At 43.8% G+C, this 21,430-nt stretch overlaps 1 protein-coding gene across 6 annotated transcripts in view; it reads right to left on the bottom strand.

Moving 5' to 3' along the window:
- dock1 (dedicator of cytokinesis 1) overlaps window positions 1–18,901 on the bottom strand; it is a 233,935-nt gene extending 215,034 nt beyond the window's left edge. For all 6 annotated transcript variants that reach the window (XM_035405183.1, XM_035405185.1, XM_035405186.1 and 3 more), the window contains exon 1: window positions 18,692–18,901. In XM_035405183.1, coding sequence (XP_035261074.1) covers window positions 18,692–18,734 — 43 coding nt within the window. In that variant the 5' untranslated portion in view covers window positions 18,735–18,901. The remainder of the gene's footprint in view (window positions 1–18,691) is intronic.
- Between the last annotated feature and the right edge of the window lie 2,529 nt (window positions 18,902–21,430).

Here is a 21,430-nt window from a genome sequence, read left to right as displayed (position 1 = left end):
GGCAGGTAGTATGCAAGTATGTGGTCTGGAACATGGCCCAGGATGGAGAAATAATGCACAATGTAGAGGCCAGTGTGGCCATTTCCTTATTATACTACACGGTGCTGATTATAATATGTTGCAAACGGTGAGAACACTCGAGTTCCACAACAACTTAGGGATCACAAAATAAGAAGCAATGTTCGGCTTGCCCTCCCTAACAATCCAGATGCGCAACCGCTAAAAGTGAACAATTAGGAGCTGTACAGGAAACAATGCTTCAAATCATGTGATCTGACGGGCTAGCCAATTAAGGGCTTCTTGTGCAAAATAAAACCTCATTGTTTATTGTAAAAGGAATATGGCAAGGCCAAAACATGTCGCTATCATCTTTATTAAAAGTATTCCCTTTTATTTTTCCTGCTAGCGCGGTGTGTGTGATCTGTAACCCCTGCAGTGTGTCACACCTGTTCTTGCTCAATGCTGGCAAGACTGCAATACCACATTGTGTTTTGCTAATAAGCTTCGCTAATCCACGCTGGATACAATGCCTAATTGGAACTTCATTAGGCAAAGAACTACACAATGACAGGCACGAGGACTGCTCCTGCATAAGGGACTAAACTTCTCTGCGTGCTCCCTCTCTCTCTCTCTCATCTCTCTGGCCTTTTCTCCCGCTCTCTATCTCTCTCAAGCTACATCACCCTCTACTCCCATCTGGCTCTCCCTTTTCTCATTCTCCTTCTCTTCTTTGCCTCTATCCTTCTTTTTAAAGCCATGCCAATCTTTTCATTCTCTCTTTCTTCATCTTGCCTGTTCCTTCTCCTTTCCATCACCCTTGTCCTTTCTAGGAGAAGAGAAAGAAGGCAGAAGTAAACAAATAACTGTGGTAATTGTGTTAATTATTCTCCCTGTCTCTCTTGGCCTGTCTCTCTCGCTTGTCCTCTCTCTTGCTCTCGCATTCTCTCTCCTTCTCTCTCTCTCGCTCTCTTCGCTCTCTCTCTCCCTCTCTCTCTCTCCCTCGCTCGCTCTCGCTCTCACTCTATTCTCTCTCTCTTGCTCTCTTCTCTCACTCTCTATCATTCGCTCCCTCTCTCTCTCTCTCTCTCTCAGGACTCACAGTTGAGCCGTAGCCCCGCCCCCAGCAGCAGTCCATCGCTGTGCTGCTGGCCAGTGCTGTCACAGCGTGGTGGAGCACAGATCCATCTCTCTGTAAAAGCAGGCCTTTCAAAAGCTCGGACTCCACTGCATCACTCCATGAGAGCCAAATTCCCTCTCTCGCCCAAACAGAGCCGCCGTTGTTTTGATGGGCTGATGATCTGTCAGTGGATCTCGGCCTCAATCAGGAAGTGCCAAGAGGTAAAACTACAAAGCTATAAAAGTCACTGACTGGAAAAACTATATTTCCAATAAGCCACTTGAACAGTCACAATTGGCTGCCCCTGACAGAAGGACTACAGGGAGTGGGGAAATGTGTCATTATAAGAACCTCAATCTTTGCTGGGAATTCAATCATTTTCAATGGGACCATATTAATGTCTGTGCAAGCTAAACCCATCTATCTTGTCTGATCAGGCTCCCTGTCTTCTCCATTCTTTGTTCATCTATTATTTATGGCGCATCCAACAAATGCAACCATACAGTGATTCATCCTGCAGCCTGAAGTCCCAGAGGAAGATGCAAAATTTGCAACAGCCTCGCCAAGGGTAGGGAGGTTTTCAGGAAACAGGGCAACCACCCCTGCTTTGCTGCTCACTATCGACTACTCTGGTAAGGCCAGGTATCTGAAATCTGTCTGCATGAGCTACCTGCTATTCTGGGGGGAAAATCCCGGTACATATTTGTAAAGTGGTCAGTTTGACAGAAAGCAATAAAGAAACTGAGAGACAGGCTAGGTTTGTTTCATCTCCTTAGCGCAGGGTATACCACGCCAGCATGTCCCTTTCATCTAGCTTTAACGTGCCTACAACCTTCCGGCACTAAAGTTACAGATATTTTTGTCTGCGTGGCTAAAAGCAAACTGCTGCCTCGCTGCATTCCAGGTGTCACCGGCCACAAGTATCAAAAGTGACGAGACAGGAAACGCATCATTCCGTAAGCAGAAAATTGCTGCCATGTTTGTGGTCTTTGGCGCAACGCAAACAAAGGCTCCGTCTTTATTCCCCATACACAGTAATGCCTGCGCACAGACATAGACGCTACATCAATCCCCATCCCGAAAATCCCTTTTACACTCTAAGTAATGACAGACCAAGCGGGCCAAGACAGAATATTTGGCCATTTTCTCAGCAGGCAGTAAAACTGATATTCAGCAGTTAGGACAAGCATGAGCATATTCCCACGCAGGTGAGATATCCGCAGAGGCTCAACAGGGCCTCCACAAGCCACCTGGCAAAACTCTAGAGAGGAGAATCAGGAGGCGTGTTAAGGCTTTACACCGAAAGGGCAGCGATATAAATGCTGGTAGCAGCGAGGCGTGCTGACAGAGCTACCTCGGGGATGTGTCCAGCGCCGCCGAAGCTAACAGCGCGACAACTCTCCCTGGGAATAGGCCGGTCCTTGTGCTGTGAGGAAAGCTACAACGCACACAGAATGCTTTCACCCACTGCACAGAGAACAGAAAGAAGGAGCGCTCTTCTAAGGGACTGAGATGGCCCCAATTTCAGAGACTTATGGAGCACAGAGATAACGCACCTGAGATAATGTGCTGACACTTCTCCCCACAACAAGCCCATGTTCTTACTGTTAAAAATCCCCTGCTCTAAATGGCCATACTGATCGCACGGCTGCACTGCACAGAGGGAACTTGTTATGCTAACTAGCTGATCCATAGTCACACCGTGTACAGTGCTTTTGTTTACTTCTTTAATTTGATTCTTTGAAGTATAAGCTGCATAATAAACAATAAATTAGCTATTTTTTCAGCAAAGGAAAAACTGTCAACTAGCATAATCAAAACAGGGTAAGAAACACTTTATTGCAACTGCTTGCTACCTAACGTAGCATGGAAAATGCAGAATGATTAATGTGACTCAGCGGTGTGTTTGCGCGTACACCAAGGGAATGTGGGCATTTTTTTCATACAGTACACAGCGTAATTTTGGTTACCCAACCCTGCTATGCGTCAAAGAAAACTTCTGATTGCGACACGAGCCGGGCAGAGATTCAGAGGCCCGTGAATTCCCATCTCCGCCCTAAAACGCAACGCCCACCCCCTGAGTTCCAGCAAGGCGCAGTTCATCAAAACATTTCCTCCACCGCTGCCCGATGTGGAGGCCAACTTTTTTCTCAAAATGCAAACAACAAATCCGTGGATTACATAAGAGCTGGGGGAAGGGAGCAAGGTGTACGATGGCCAAAACGTATGCGGAGTATCGCAGTACATTACAGTACTCGGCAAACTTTTGTGATTTTGAGCGTACATACCAAAGCGCACAAGACTTGCACAAAGGGACAGAGGAGGGAACCTGGCTGGCAACACCAGGGAGGCCGGCGTCATAATTAATATCAACAGCCTCCCTAATGGGCCTAATCAGAAGCTTCGGGATTCAGATGGAGGTCTGATAGTTTCAATACGCGCAGCAGAAAAAAAAAGTAGCCCAACATCCTAAAAGACTAATGGCGTCGTCCTCCCCGCCGCGGGTAGCCTACCTCTCACATCAATTACGCACCGCAACCCATTGAGTTTATCTGTAGCGCAAGAGGCGAGATAGCGCTCCGCCAATTAACCTGAAATTAAAGAGGAGAACGCTCCGGAGCGGACATAATACCCGCCGGCCGGTGTAATAACCCGTGCGGGGGGGGGGGGGGGAGAGGAGACTACGAGGCCCTCCTCGCTGCTTCATAATGACGGGGCCATTTTGCCGGTAGTCAGGGAAACATCTGCATGACTCACCGCTGTCACACACAGTCTGGCACACGGACGTGGTGCATGGTGTGAGGGCAGCGTGAGGAAGCATTGTTGGTTCGGGGTCCTGTTTGTCTGACTAAAAAAGTGAGTTGAGGTAAAATAACCAACAGCCCTGGGAGTGTGTGTGTGTGGGGGGGGGGTTATAGAACACAGTGAGGGGAAGGTAGACTTGATTCAGAGTTGGAACACCACGAACCACCTGCCTAAATAGCACTTGGTATGCCTGTCATATGGACTGCTGACAGTTCTTAGTATTCAATTAAAGAATGACTCTTATTTTACCACAGCATCAACTGTGGTAAAATAAAAGTTGTTCTAAATTTTGCTATTCTAAATTTTTTCTTAGACAAAATAAATTTTTGTGCATGGGAATTTGCCAAAAAAAGAGCCTTTAGCAAAACCTCTGTTTTATTCAGGGACCAGACAGTGTGGGGAAATCATCCAAAGGGTTTCTAGAATTTAATTTCATTTGGATATGTCTGAATTTCCCTTAAAAGTCTGCATGGTTTTCTGTGAGACAGGTTCAGTTAGCAATGTACCTCCACATGGAAATCCCACATCACAAGGCTCAGGGATTTCAGTCTACAAAATCCACAAAGCCACCGATATAAAAACACACTGATGCAAAAATTGCTTCGTTGCCAAAATATTTTTGTAAAGCATCCTAACCGATATGGAAGCAACACTACATTTTCTGCTCTTAATGAGAAGATAATGCCAAGCAGATGGACTGGCACGATTGACTCCGCGCTTATTTTCTCGCTGAGTTCCACTGCATTCGTCAAGAGAATACTTTGCGAGAGAGATCCTGTCTAATACACGATGGAACACGAAGGAGCTCCATCGCAGAATTATTAAACAAAAGGCCAGCGCGCTTCAGACTATAGATTCTGGCAACCGCGGGACAGAACGACTTGAGGCAGTCAACTTTCAGCCGAACAGGAGTTCCGAAAAAAAAAGAGAGCGAGAGAGAGAGAAAAAAAGCAAGATAATGAGATGAAAGAGGAGAGTGGCGTCGGGAGGTTTGGCTCGGCGGCGAGAGAGAAGGTCACGGGTCCGCGACGTGAAGTGAGGCTGCTCCGAGGAGCTTTCCGTTCAACGCGCCCACGCCGCGAGTCTGGATGAGAGAGCGAAGACGGGAGAGCTGGGTTTGTGTAAACTGCCGTCTCTACGCGCGAAGAAGCCGAAGAGCTCACGCGTTCAGGGGACTCCTGGACGTAGGCCCTGACGATGTTCAACGGGGGCAGGTGTCCCCGGGTTGCACGACGGTGACATAAGACCCAATGCTATCGTAACTGTTCCGGTACAGTCGCCATCCTCAGCTTCTTACACTTAATGTGACTAAGCAGCACATATTTCCTGAGCCGAATCCATGCGGCTAACTGGCCGCATGGATATTTATTACGTGCAATTTCATTGACCAACACCAAATTAAAACCGATACATGAAAAGCCTGTTAATTCTCACTGCGTATGCAGGACTGGATAGCTTCACAATATAGCCTAATCCACAGGTGAGCCACTTGATTGTCTCAATGGTGAATGTGAATACACCAAGCTATTTTCAAAATTATTAGCAAACACAAAACCTTGGAAATATTAATAAATGCGCCCAAGAGATACCCCCAGGGGGCGTGCTCCAATACCTGCAGTAAGAACGAGCATTTGCTGACGTAGTTAATGTAGAAGGACATCCGACTGCACTAATGTGAACCAATTAATTCAACGAGTCAATCTTCACCTTTCTCTTACGCAGCACAAAACGGCAGAAATTAATCCCCCTTGTGCAAACTGCGTCATTGTTTCAAGCAGGGATGTGCTTGCAATCCTGTGTGGTTTTCAGACTTGGGATGAGCCCGGAAGCACTGAGCTCATTTACTTTTGAACGTGCTCCCTCGGCTAAATTAGGCAAAAGTTGTTCAGGCATTAGTTACAGTTATTAGACTGCATTATCTCGAAGCATATTAATATGCTGACTAATAGCAACTCCGTAAGGAAGAAATGTGCGTAATTGTCACACGCTCCCCTGCTTCGCTCGCTCTCTTGCTCTTTCTTTCTCTCTCACTCGCAGGTGCCAGTTGTTATCCCTGATTTGTTTGTCTATTTAAGGTTCCTGGATGCCTGGGCGAAGAGGAAAGCAACCCCACTTGTGTAGTAACTGATGTTAGCTTCCGTTAAGGTTACTTGGTTTCCTTTTGGGGACGGGAATCCGGTAGTCCAGTTGTGTATGGCTTTGCGCTCTCATTTTTTTTTTTTTTTTTTTTTTTGCTTCATTTCCTATTTTTCCCTTGTGGTTCGTTTAAGGTAAGCCCTGGGTCCAATGACCCATTGTGTGATTACACTAGGAGCTAGCCATTCTTTTGTTCTTTTTGGCCAGATGCCTGGACTCTTTTTCCTTATATTAAAGTATTTTTGCATTTTGTAAGTAAATAAATGAACTTTTTTAACTCGGGTCTAGCCTCAAAATAGGTTATGTGCCTCATTATTGAACGTGTCAGGTTTGAGGACGAGTACAGTATTTCAGACAGCATAACATTAGGTTTATCGACTAGGTTAGGTAAATAGGTTTATTGACGCTTTTCTACGAATGGCTAACGAAAGCATCCCTGATCTGAGGGACCTAGAGAACGTCATTGAATTCATTTTAAAATAAGGTAGTACAGAACCAGGAATTAAAATAGTCGTGTGTGCTTTTCTCCAGTGTTTTTTTTCCCAATGATTAAACAAACCAGAACTACAGTGCACTGTTAAAAATGCATTATCTTTATTTATGACAGTGCTACCGGCATTTTACATTTTACAGTTCCCACAGGTTCTGTACACCAGTGTTATTTCTGGTAACTGGCATCCAGCAATTTAATCAAATAATGACTTTCTTAAGGGGTTACAAACTATGGATTTTGTACATTTTTTGGTAATCCGCTCAGACCATGAAATGTCTTTTTAACCAATCTGTGGCCGCTGCCGATTAACAGGAACTCTTTCTTTTTTTTGCTACATTCTCTTGGCCTGGGTCTCACTGGGTTACATCTCTGCTGTGGAAGATATCAAATATCTCAAACTCTATTTCCATTTCCTTTGCCACAAAGGGACAATCTACACAGAGGAAACATCCATCTTGTAATGTCGAACAGATAAAATAATTCACAAAGATGCACTCTGACCCAGAGAATTCTATTTAAGATGTGCTGCTCCGACCGCCATGATACATCAGCGCCAGTGCTTCATCGCCCGAAACAGATGGCGATGGAAAAGAGGCCCAAGACCCGCGCGGGTTTGAACCAAAGTTTCAATGGATCAGGGAACAGAGAATTCAAAACCTGCCCCTTTGCAAAATGTGAGAGATGTGGGAAGAATCAAAATGCCATCTCTCTTTAAACCAGATCAGGGTTTGCCATTTCCTAAGCGGTTTTACAAAAAAAAAAAACAAAAAAAAAAAACACATAGTGGTCAAAGCCAAGAAATCAGATCTCTCGAACACAAAACAATTCCAACAGATTAAACAAATGAAACTTCCGGAATCCATCTGTCACCGTGAGAGGGTTTGAACTGCCAATCATACGCACTGTGTCATTCAGCCTTCCGAACGGGAAGAGAACGACTACCGCACCGCAGGCGGAATTTTAAAAACCGTACTGCACAGAGCCTGTCTGTGCTCAGGCTTCGTAAAAAAAAAAGCGGTTAGCGGAGGACACGTGTGAACAAAAGGGCTCCTTCATCAAACGCCGACAGAAGCGAAAGTGCATCTCTCCTGAGCAGACGTTCACCGGGGCCCATCGCGGCCCGCGGTGACAGCCTCCGACAGTCGGTCGGCTCCGAAGCGCGTCTCTGCCGCTTTTAAAGGTGAGCGATGCACATCGGAATCAGTACGCGGGGAGGGAAACGGATCAACAACAAAAAATTTAAACTCCACGGCGGTTCGATTCATCTCCATCTTCCCGCTGTCCGTATAATGCACCTCTGCCTCATTTCAAGGTTCGTTCTGGGTTTTTTTTTTTCACCCCGACTGACTGAATATTTCAAGCCTTACGATCACGCCCGTTTACACGAACTCAACCGCGTGCACAGCCATTTTGAGCACGGACGAAGTGTGCAAGGAGCCTGTGGTCATGTTTACATTTTAAGTAGCAGAAAAACCAGAAGGCCAGCAGCAGCCCACAGGCCCTATAAAACACACCGCGGCACGCAGCAGACGATTCGCTCTTGAGCCACATGTTGAATAATTTCGGCACTTGCAAGACCATAGAAAGACGGTTACGCCTCATACGTCAGCTGGAGCCATTTCAGTTTGAACTTTTTTTCGTTTGGTTCAGCTTTTCCGTGCAGCAGCATCCGCTTTCTTCCACAGAGCACTAACACTTTTACTACCTGGTTTTTCTTTTTCCCTCCCAAATCTCTTAAAAATCTAAGTGACCATACACTGCCCCATTCAACCCAATATCACAGCCCCCCAAGTGTCACGAATCAAAGGAAGGCTGGTAATGCTTGCAACAGGATGCATTGTTCTCTTTACATACAAACTAGCACCTAAATTAGCACCTGGGAAAAAACAATCTTCTGTAATTCTTTGAACAGCTATGCAGTGCTTCCCTTTCAGTTCCTTTCAACTTGCGAGGCATTGACAGACCCACATCTTTTCCGTGGTTTCTGCACTAGAGCAAAGTGGAGTTATTTAAACCAATCTGCTTCCTGGACCAGTCAAAACACTGAGAGGACTGACTCAAAGCAGGCAGACAGCTTTAAAGGACCAGCCATTCAAATAACACAGATGCAGATAAACAAAACTGGTTAATTACAAAAAAAAATATATCCAGACTAAAAAAAAAAATTAATGAAATGAAACTGGGTTTTAAAAGAAATCATACCCCTGAAGACAAAAGAATGAAAAAACATTTTTTGTTGTTGATGGTGCCATTTCATACAACTCTAATTAATTAGCCCAATTTTTGAATCACCTCAAAAAAGGCAGAAACTGAAATTCGTGAATTTCAACAAATTCATTTATTTTGCCCCTCACAATGAAATTAGCCTTTTTTTCAATGAATGCAGACCACTGCATTATCTATCTGTCCAGCAGTTGGTGCACATTAGTAGGCAGATCTCAAACAACAGAGGAGCTGCAGTGCATGATGGGTAAGTGGAGAAAGGCTGGAGAAAGGCCCAGGGAGACAAAACGGCTTGTAATCTCACACGCTGCAGGTATGTCCAACAGATATTTCACACACCTCGCTGCTCTCAACACAGGGATATGCTGTAGAGCATGCCTGTGCAATCTCTCAGTAAAACCTGGAACACGGATGCAGGAGCTGGCTTTCGAATTCATATTCTCTCACTCATTATCTCTCCCTCTCTCCCCCACACACACACACTCCTCCCACTTAAATTTGTATCAGGCACCAAGTACTTGGTATGGAAAACAGTCAAGGTGTGAAGATGACAGTGACTCATTGCATGTACACGAAGAGAAGGTAATTATTAGATTTTTACAGGAAACTACATGACATGCATTTATTATGCTGTGTCAAAACTCAAGATTATAAATCTTAGACAAAGTGAGACTCGCACATTTGATATAATGCTCCAAAAATAAAGATTATACATCAAGGGTTTTTCCTGGCTCAAAATAGAGCTCAGGTGGTGACTGTGACAGCAACAGTGCTTGGTCCAGCTTTACTGCCACCATCCCTAAAAAGACAAAAGGTTGCACGTAAACCTGAAAGCAAACAAAACTTAAAACTTAAAATGCAGTATCATTCACTACCAAATTTACCATAAATAGATGGACCATTTCTAATTGAGTGCCTTTTCTCTTAGTCGGCGTAGGCTGTTTGGAAAAAAAACAAGCACGTAGCCGTCCAGACCCACGGCGGAACTCACTCCCACAGACACATTTTAGCTGGCACCACCCGCGCATGCGTCCCACAAAACGTCCCTCAAAGGTCGTCCGTGAGTGACCACAATTTGCCATGCATAGCCCTTTGCTGGTCTGCCTAAGACATTTCAATGCTGGAAAAACCCTATACATCCATATTTTAGAGCGCTCAGACAATGCAAACCTGACAAAATATAAAAAAGAATTTAAAAAAACATTTTACAACCAAACCATTTCCCCGCCCTCAGGGTAAGAAACAGCTCAGATTTTACTTCATTGCCATTTAGACTGGGTGCTTCAGGCTAATCCCCAGGTTGATGAATTCCATGTTCAAAAGGTTGCCATGTATTATTTCTGAAGGACCTTCCACACACACACACACACACACACACACACACACACAAAAAAGGTAATCCAAAGCCCGGGCCTAATTTGTCTGGCCAACTGACACCTTACCTCCTTTCCAGCTTACAGGCTGCTGTTCTAATTGCAGAGGCAGTCGCTTTTCAACATTATTTCAGCGGGGAAGCCAAACAGGCAGCGGCGTGGGATTATTTCCCACAATGATTAAATAAAGCATCTGCCATTCCTCTTACCGAGGATCGCTCAGCAAAACCTTGTGCAGTAGTGCTGACGCGTTACAACACAAGAAACAACACACGCCCCGGAGCTGCCTGGCAAAGATGGCGGCCATAAACCCGCCAGACACATTCTGGGGAGAAGGGGGGAGAACGACTTGAAGAGTTAAAGAAAAACGAATAACTTCCATTTTTTTCCTAACGGTAAAACTTTCTACATTTACAATTTAGTATACAATTTTTTTTTATTATTATTTGATTCAAACAAGCGGAAAATACTAGATTTTGATTTACATCGACGTTCTAAAAAGTCTCTACCAATGCTACCGTAACCAGACCAATGCTTTGTAATGATTCACAGCGTCCGATCGCTTCGGTTTTCCTGAATTGGCTACCAGGCTCTAATAGGTTTACTGGCCAATGTGCTGCATGTAGCGTACGTCTCATTAATCAAAATGGCCCCCGGCCTGTCGTTCGATTTCAGAAGGTCTCAAACGTGCGATGGGGAGGGCATAACATAACAGATGCTGCGACGGAGCCTGAGTCATTCGTTTTTACCCTTCTTCCTTGTAGCTCGTTTGCTTTCTGGAAGTGGGTCAGCGGAAGGCCATTAAGGGTTTGATTCAATCTTCCCACTTCGCGGGTTCTCAAAGTTGAACAATTTAGCCGGTCGCACTACATTCTTTACAAATCTTTGCTGGCCATTACATTTGCGTAAAGACAAGTAGAAAAAACACAAGCTTAAGCGAGAGAGTTAAGGGAAAACTGCACCGCGGTCGGATCAAACACGCGTTTCGGCGACGAGGTGCGCGAACGAGGAACTAGCATTACCGGCTGCGCGGTGAAGCAGCGCACCGCTCCGGTAATTCACTCGGAGATAAGACTCGCTCTGTCCCGAAGACTCAGCCTCATGAATAATTCAGCAGCTCGTTTTAACATTGGTATTTCTAACCAGCGCTGCCAAACATGATCAGGGTCGAGGAAAGAGCAGAAAGGGCCTATCAAACGACCCCGAACGCCGCGCACAAAACTGCGAAACTTTTCCCCGCGCAGCGAGAATCCGCTCCAAACCGAAAATTGGTCATTTCTCCGAGGCGGCTCAGGACATCTGTATTCATGGCAACGGTGCCGTGAAATGCTAGCCATTTCACAGTGCGTGCAGACCCAGCATGAATTCATCAACAGCTGTAGTAAGGAATAAAAAAAAATAAACTCAATTTGAAGAGATTTACAAGGCAAAGGCAGTCTCTTTGTTTAGAGTCTGGATGAGTCCACACAGCTGATCCAGGGTTTTGCACTCCAAGAAATAATATGGAAACTGTCTCTGCTAATGCTGCCTTCGGACTGCTAACAAGGGCGCGTAGCAATAACACGCTCGTAAACACTCGTAACGTCTACAAGTCTAGTAGCCCAGCCTATAAAAAAAAAAATGGAGGAGAGGGGATGGAAGAAGCTAAAGGGCGGGACTTTGTGCAGCGCATGAGCTCCAGTGTGTTCAGCAAGACGACGGGACAGCAACCCGCACACTGAAGAAGCCAGCGTGGGTCTTCAAACAGATGCACCCCCCCACTCCCCCCAGTCGCACGTAACTGCGGTAGTGTTCAGTTTTCCTCTCACGGAGCCAACAGAAGCTCATAAACGGCTCCCCGCTTTAGTGGAGAGCTCGGCCTGATTAAAAAAATAATAAAAAAACCTTTTTTTCTCTCGTGACAGAAAATGATATTCCTTTGTTATTCAAACTCCCCTTTCTGACTGGCTCCCTCTCCCTCTTTCTCTCTCCTACTCTTTCTTCTCTGCAGCGTTACTGCACTTAAGGAAAAGTGTCTCGTTGCCTCTTGTCTATTCAGCCATTTTCCTAGATAGTCCCATCTTCCCCAGTGTTCAGGCACAATCAGGCATCTGGCTGACTAACTTACTACACAAAACCAGTAACTACATCTCTCTGAATACATGTCTGTGCATATATCGCTAATATGTATGTACATGTGTACATTATTGGGACAGGATGTTGCTAAATTTAAAAAAGCTAGTAGCATTCTTCATGGTATCAGTTTTCTATTACACAAAATTGCTCAAATTCACATTGCTAACAGACATAACAGAAAAAACATATTCATCACATCAAGAACCCGACAACTGCAGTTGCTATGCAAACAAGAAAGGCCCATTAAAACTGAATGACCCTTTTTATTTGTTAAACTGCAGAGGACTTCATTTTATTTATGATTTTTTTCCCTTCCACATTAAACAGCTTTGCTTCAATGAAACTTGGAAAGGCCGAACAGAGAATTCAAAATACATGACAGGAAGATACGCCATACAGGCAGCAGTGGTGAATGCAATTCAGAGGATCTTTTGTACTTATGCAAGGCAATGCACTAGTTATGTGGGTGACAATCCTTCACAACAGGTTCAGCGCAGTGTTTCCACTTGAATAGCCCTTTGTATGGGTGCTCTCCCCACCAATCCCTGACCATACAACAGCCCAGCCAGCCAACCCCAGACAGAGACATTATACTCTGACAATTATCGATAATCACAGAGAAACTGCCTGGTTTAAGCCATGACAACATCTTTCCTAATTTTATAGGACCACGGACAACCATTGAACAGTTAATGCAGTGCACCGATCCTCGGAAATTGCTTAACCTTTTAAGAGATTGAGGTTCCACAGCAAACAAGGTAATCCTGGCATTAGAAGCAACCACACCGGTACACTGCATTATTCATCGAGAGGAACTTTCCCCCGACTTTCACCAGTCTCAAACTTTACTCTGTCTAATGCGCTGCTGTCATTTTAGTACCGTCTTTCCATTTACTACGAGCATCTCACGTGTTCAAAACGGGAAGCGAACTCGACAGGCTCACCGTGCGGCGCTATCTTTTACCGATTACCCGTCACTTACCAAATTTAAGATACAGTGACGGGGAGAAAATATCATAAGTCATTCGTCATTTTGACAGACAAGGAAATGAATTGTTCCGATAACGAGATCAGGAATTGCGACCAACAGGCCTAATGGAAAAAAAACTTCTGGCTGCATGCCGACGCCTTGAAACACCGCCATCTGGGGAAGGAGAGAAGAGTTCCACCCCATACGCCCACCCCCAAAATGAGTCACGACAAACATGACACTTTACATAAGCCAGTCTGATCAAATGGAGCGATACCTTCAGACAGGACAAATTAAATTGTGTGACAACAGGCGCATAATAACTGCAAAAGGAAATTTGTGCTAGCTACATCAGGGGGTCGTCACTACTTAAACCACATTCATAATAATGCATTGCCATTACACCATGATACTCATTTGAGACAATATATGTTAAGTTACTTCAGAAACCATTTTAAATAATAGGAATATTCAGACTGGCATAAAATTTTGATTTAAAGCATACCTTCGCAACCTTAGTTTATTTGACATTTTGACTGATAAACTTACAGAATCTTTGACAAAAAAGGAAATTTATGTTGACCGATTTTAACCGTGTCAGTCTCAAATGAATGTAAAAAGGAAAAGGTACGCACAGGGAAATCTGATGGCCTTTTAAAGGGACATGTCAAATGCAATAATCTTTAGAATAAATCATTACCAACTTTACATTTTGCGTGAGGATCTCCATTAATGCCCAACAGTCCTGAAGTAACATTATCAGAAAGCCATGGAGAAGTTCCTCTCCACCCCCCAGAAATATCAAATGCTTTATGCACTTTAACCTTTACAAAAATGTAGTGTTAAACCTGCCCCCCAGCTATTTCACATTTAATCGAAATAATGCTAAATTTCAACCACACACACACATACACACAAGCATGCACGCACACGCACACATGCACGCACGCACACACGCACGCACACACACACACACGCGCGCACCTACATCATGTGCGAAGGCTGCAGACAGGCCCCTTTTTGTTAAGGCAAATGCTGCCTTTATCCTGGCTGGAGTCACAGCTGCACGGCAGGAACTTTGTGTGCCGGAACTCGACCACAGGAAGAGGCATTTCCTTATCGCACAAACCTCAGGCTTAAATAGCCGAGGCTCTGCTTCAACATCCAAAAATACGCGCTCCTCGCTCCACAAAGAGGATCAAAAACCAAATCCACGATCGTCCGGCGACCGGCAACCGCTTCTACCCTGCACATAAGATTCTGTGAAGCAGACTGGGACCGTGAATGATCACCAGGGCATGCAAGGTGTCCAAAGATTAAGTGCTGCACAGATAAGGGGTTTTAATACAATGAAATAGTTAAACCCGCTGCAAAAAGAAATTTAATTATTCAGGTGCATATGACAGCTGCTCAGCGGTCACTATTATAAAACCTTTCTGGCGTCCAGACAAACAGGTTTCAAAAGCAGCCTTCAGAACCAGGAGCAGCATCTTTTCAGTGGTATGTTACCTACACAGAACAAGGAAGAGATTCACACAATAAAACATGAATGTACTTTATATTAATTTTAGCACAAATATGTGTGTAATGCTTTTCTGGCACTGCGTCTGAACCACTGCAGTCATTGCGCATTCCTTTTGATCTTTTCTGCTTTCGTCAGACATAACAAGCTAGAAAACATGCATACGTCAAAATTAACTTCGGAGTACAGTTACATCTGATAAATGAAAAAGATCTCACACTACTGCAGGCCACCAAATCACACGTAAAAGAACCTCAAAATTCAGTCCATTTCCTTTTGGCCTACTCTTAACTGAAACAGCCCATGCAGAAACCTCATGGGAGGTCTTAAAAACAGCACGAAAATCCAAAGCACAAACAGAATTCAAAACATTTCTGTGGAATTTTGGACTCCGGAGCCACAGGAAGTTCATTTTTAATATACATTCTTTGCTTTAAGGTAAGACATCTGCCCCCGGAGATGACATTTAAAAAGTGCATAATTCCCACATCGTATGAAAGGACAGAGATTTCAAATGAACAAACGCTGAAATTCCAAAGCGCGAGTTGACACAGTTAAAAGCTTTTCACAGAGAACCTTTGCCCCTTTGAGATTTCAGCTTGAGCTATATCCAGACACACACAGCATGTTTACAAACGCAACTGCAAAATCATTTACCAATACGTGAGAAACGTTTAAAAATCAACCAGTAAAATTAGCAAACATGTATTGTTTTGTTTCCTCTTTAATGAAATTTGTATAAAAACAAGCTGCAACCGAACGCAAAATAAATCACTTGGCGAGCATAAATCGGCAAGCGTAAATCTTGCTAATGACCTGCTTTCTGGAACATTCCTCCACTGGCCTACTCTCTCTCTCACTGGCCCCTCGGCTCACCTGTAACCACAATAAAGGACAACCCCTGGACATGAAAGCCATTTGAAAGAATCTCAAGGGGAGCACTGCAGTCCTAGACTCTCATAAGGACTTAGATGGAATCATGGCTTCAGGACTAAGTGCGGGGAGCATTATTTAACAACATCAACTGAACTTTCTCCCCTCGAAAAACTAACACACTCGGTGTTTTTCCATCTTAAAAACAAAATTCTTAAAAAAAGAAAAGATCCTTTTAAGGAGATAAAAATGTCTACTGACTCTCAAAGAAGATGCGATGTTACATTTTTGTCCATCTGACCCAATGTCGATGAAATAAGCTTTGGTTGCAATCTATCGATCAAAACACTTGTGTGTATTACAATTCAAACTAGTGTCAAATAAAGTTCACACATAAATAAATCTTATTAAATCAAGATGTTATTTTATGGGGAAAACTCAACCATTGCTGCTCGTATACAATGCGGGCAACGAACGAGCTGACCAGAGCACACTTTTTGAGAGGGGGCACTGGCGCTGGTTCGGAATATGAGAGAAAACGCACTCCCGTTATTTAACTTCCAGGTGAAGCACAAGGGTTTTTAAACAGGCCTGAAGACTGCACCGGTTGCCGTTTTTTCGCTTTCCTCGGTTCCTCAAACCTTTTTTTCAGACCTCGGCCCCGAAACTCCAAAGCTCTCCGCTTAGGAGAAGTGAGAGTCGGACATAAAACAAAGAACCTGAGCGCACGCACTGGCCTGCCAAACATCATCTTCACTTTCCCTCCAGTGCAAACTAAGTAATCAAATGAGGGTTAGCGGGGCCATCGTCGCCATTCATCACTCGCACCGTCGCGGGCTTTCCCCGCTTCATCCAGGGAGAAACGCCACGAAAACTCACCGGTCTCGCTTTAAAACGCGAAAAATAACAAAAACAACACACGCCGAAAATCTCAATAGGTGCCAGACAGACAGTAAATCGTGATAAATAAAGGACAGTCCGCACACCGTATACAGCTCCCAGGGCTATTTTTTACAACACGGCCCGGCGTGCAGACGGCACCGAGGAGTTCTCATTGGCTTCCGTCAAGTGAACCGAAACACCGAGGGCTGACTGACGATTGATATATTCACGGCAATACATTTCTACATATTTCACCACGACCGGTCTCCCTTGAACTTCCGCAACAAGAAAAAAAGACAGATAGGCTAATAGAGATGGAACTTTTGGGTGTGTCTTTCCGTGTACTTCTCGCAAACTGACCCAGCTGTAACCTTTGATGTTGTCTACTGTTACATGTCTGACGACACCCAGTATTTCTACACACAGGCGTCTGAAAGGTTGTAGATGTTCTGTCCCAGAAGCAGAGGACAGCAACTCTGCATCGTCCGGTGAACCGAACGACAAACTTCTCTCCTCATCTTTTTATTTTCCCTCCCAAACAGCACACATCTAAACGGAGCATTGAGCCACATGCATCAATCTGTCATGCATCCTCTAAACCCCCTCCATAATACTGCCTGGAGAGTCCAGGATGCACTTGAGCCTCATACACACTAAAATGTCCACTGTTAATTCAACGCTAACAGATAACAGTTGGACCCACTCTGGACCAGTGGGACCAAATGTTATCTGTTAAGTGTTGAATTAACACTGGACTTTTTACTGTGTAGCCAAACAACACCCATTATCATATAAAGAAGATGCATACAAACTACTGCATGGTGCACAGATGATACAACGTGCACAAAGGCCACAGGGTTATTTTGAACGCCTGTGGTATACCCTCTACACCAGAGCTGCACTATATACTGACCTCCATTTCCTTTTTACATACGAGTCATTTTGGCTTGTGCATTATTACCATACTTTCCATCATGACCATACTTTGCCGATGAATAAAACAATTAAGTATTGACTCTCTACTCTCTAACATTGTCCCGTCTGTTTTCAGAAAGGACGGAATGAGGAAGTATATCACAATTACAAAAAAGGCACTGAGCCACACGCATCACAATTACAAAAAAGTACCAAACATTAGAAGCAGTGCTCTGAGATGGCTACTGTCTTGTTAGCCGCCTTAATTCTCTTTGGGAAACTGGTTAACAAGCAGGAACACTGATTAGTTTAGAATATTACTACCACAGCAAAACACTATACACCCTTGATAATGAATAACTCAACCCGAAAACTCAATTTACACAATGCTTGCTCTGTCTGTCGTTGATTTCTGAAACAACACATTTGTTCTCTTTTAATCGGGAGAAGGCGCTTAAATACACATTTCAGCGCATCAGAGAGTACGGGTTTATGTGGCGGCCATGCGCGTCAGGACAGAAGAATCAATACTTGATCCACTTCGGACTCAATCTTCTATTTAACTCCAATGTCTCCTTCAAATCACTGAACAATGACATAATTCTGAAACTATAAACCTGTGCCAAACCAATTTATATATTTGTTTGTTTCTTTCTTTGTTTATTTATTTATTTTCAAATAAATGCGTGGCTTACAAATAAATAGGCTATATGGAATAGAATGCAATCGGCTCTGCGAACGCATGTCATATGCACATAAACTCTAACAGGCGGTGCCTCTGTGGCTGGAAAAAAAAGCACAGACAAGGTTTTCCGTCCACATTTATCTATATTCTATATATCTACATTCATCGTTACTTTTTCGTTGGGTAAATGTGCCCGTGATCAAGCTCGAAATGTTCTCAGTCGTGACAAATCCTGCGGAGGCCCAGCCACACAGGATACTGTGTTGCTGCTATAGGCGCGCCTCTGTCAATTCCCAAAGCTCGTCTAGTGTCATTAACTTACAAAGACAAGGCTTTCACTGCTTTGCATAGATTCAAAACTAGAGGCAGAAGTCACTGTTGGTCAAAGTAAGCAACTGAACTAATATTTGCATTACCGGTAATCCAAGAAAGCTCGCTAAACAATACTTCAGGCCTTTCCGGACACTATGGGGAGCTCTGGATGGGAAAGTGCGAGAATATATCATAATCACCATTCTTCCCAAAACTTCTGCAATCAGATGCTATCCGCTTGTGGAACACGCAAGTCTTAATCTTACTCACCGACACCGTACTTTTCCTTTTTCGTGGGGACCCAGCGAGACATTATCACAAGTTAGAAAAAACTTTTTCGTTGATGTATATAGTACGCTGCAGTATTTCCTTGTATGACTCCAGTTTTCCTGCCTTTATGTTTTTACTATTTGTGCCGAGAATCGCACCGAGCCGCCATTTTCCACCAGTAACAGGGAGAACCACAAGGGGGTACAATGAGAGCAAGCGAAAACTTTTTTTGTCATGTGGTGTAACGCGTCACCGTGAAAACTAGTATGACAATACTTTAAACTCGTTTATGAGTCATTTAAGGTTATATCGTGTTCTTTATTATTTTCCGTGACAAAATTAAAGAAAAGATATGGTTCCAATCAGGGAAACGAGACTGTTTATAAATGTCTTTATTGAAAATTTACAAATGAATCCTGGCGGGATACCACATAACACCATGAACAAATCAAATCTATTCACTGCAACATTGAATGTAAAATAACGGATTTATAGAGTTAAAATGAACAAAATTTAAGACAATCAAAATCTCAATCACTTGAGAAAATACAGTCACATACTACAAATTAGCTGCCACAATTTGTTCATTTTAAATGGCTTCTGGATATTGTTGTTGCCAATAGCAACGGGCATTTACACACAATTATCGCTTCATTATTGGATTTTCATGTCAGATTTCCTTTGACAGTATGGGTGTTATGAAACTGATTCCACGAGGGATGTAATGAGATAAACAGCAGATGTTAATGATTTTAGAACATTTCTAGGGTTGCCCAAAACTAGATTTAATCCAGACTCCATTCCAAGTCTTCTCCATAATGACTTCGCATTGTTTTCTGGTCATTTTCTAATATTGCAGCTACAGGAAATCTACCTTCGGAACGCAGATCTGTACCTGCTTTGTGGTACCTTTCTGCATCTACTTTGAGTTTTCCATTAGTTATTGAATTTTGAGGTGTGATACTTGCATACCTAGTTCATGAAGATGAACCGTAAGTGCTACGGGCTTTACGCTAGTGGACATTAGTATGCATTGTTGTCTACTTTTGCATTCACTTCTGAGTAATTTTCTGTAGCCATTAATACAGGCTCAGTGAGGCTGCTGACGTTCTACCGGGCAGGTTTCTGCGCAATTTGTGATGCATAAACTGTCATAAGCTTTTCTTTCTTTTTTGGTTGTATAAAAATGTTACATATGAAGGTCATATTCTGAACGAGTGTATGAAAGTGTTGAGCGAGACCAGAGTGATATATCCAATGAACCACCGCAAACTCTGTCTGAAATTCATTTCGTGGCACCTTCTCTAACATCTTTACTGAGAAAAATGACCCGTCCCCTGCCTGCTCTTTTTACTGCTGTGGCCTCATTGTGTGTGATGTCAGGTTCCCCAATGCAACCATAAAGACAGAATTTTAGTGCTATTAAATTTCCCTTCAGCTCAGATAAATGTTCATCCCGGAATTAAATAGTGCCGAGCGTAATTTCGTCCCAGACAGCCTGGTGTGATTATGTGTCTTTCATTGAATTTTGTGAATTTGTGGCGTAAAATGCTGTTAAATTAACTCGGCAAAGTTCAGCAATGTGACCACGAGAGGGCATTGCGTGACACTCATTCCCCCCAGTTGCCCACCCGCTGTCATTTTCCTTTTCAATCGACTGAACCTGTCTTCCTCCATCCTTTCCTCGGCAGTCTTTGTCTGTCCTCTGTATTAACTCTATCTCCCATATTTCCATTAAAAAGTTTCCCGTCATTCATTCCTTTTTCACTTAGAGAAATGTCTATTATGCTGACAGTGACAGCTCTCGGCAGGATATTTTTTCAGACCAATTAGTCAATCAGAAAGGCTTCACAAGGGCCTGTTGTGCAGAAGCTCCAGGGTTCTGCTTCAAAATCACATATAAAAACTAAAATAATAAAGCCCAGTGTCATTGTTTTGACAGTCTTTGCCACCTTTCATCCAGGTCTGCACAAGCATCCTGATCCAACCATCTCCTCTTTTTCTGAGTGCTACACTGAGACTGTCAAGTTACAGTCCCCAGAGATGGAGTGGAGGTAATCCAGACGCTTCTCCAACTCTCTCCCAGTGTCTCCTGTCCAACAGCTCATTTTCCGTCACTTTTTCAAAGACATTTTTCTCCCAGGATAAAATCAAGGCTGCAGTCACTAACCCACACAAACAGTTCTCCACTCCTCTCCTCCGTTTTCAAACTCCTTCCTCCTCTCCTTTCATCTTTTCTCAGCACAGAGGGCTTCACTGTGTTTTCCACAGTTGCCGACGATGTGCTTTAGCTCTTTGGCTCTTCAGCCTTCTGTGCTTCACAGTGTACTATCCTCACTGTGACTCTGCCCTCACCCAACCCCCCCCCCCCCCCCCCCCCCCCCCCGGCTCCCCTGTCACCCCGGTCTCCCCCACTTTGAGATGTCTCCTGCCGCATGCCGCTTCACAAACAGGCCACCTGCCACCCTGTCCTCTCTCCTAATTTCCCCTCTCTTTAACATTTCAATTCGCTCAGTCGTTTTACCGCTGCCATCCAGCGAGCACAAATAACAGCAATTCTGAAAAGGAACAAACACAAAAAGGCACTTGACGGCATTGTCTTTCTTATCATGTTTTCTTCTCCCAAATGTTTGAACATACTCATTTTAAACAAATACTTGTGTCTGAGCGATGTCCTGGAAAGCAAACACACCTTGAATCTGCTTTCATCATTATAACCTGGATATTATGTTTCTTATG

This window comes from Anguilla anguilla, chromosome 2 (genome assembly GCF_013347855.1).
Source record: "Anguilla anguilla isolate fAngAng1 chromosome 2, fAngAng1.pri, whole genome shotgun sequence".
NCBI classification, from domain to species: Eukaryota; Metazoa; Chordata; class Actinopteri; order Anguilliformes; family Anguillidae; genus Anguilla; species Anguilla anguilla.
Note: the sequence above shows the minus strand (reverse complement) of the source record. Positions and strands in the feature narration are given on the sequence as shown.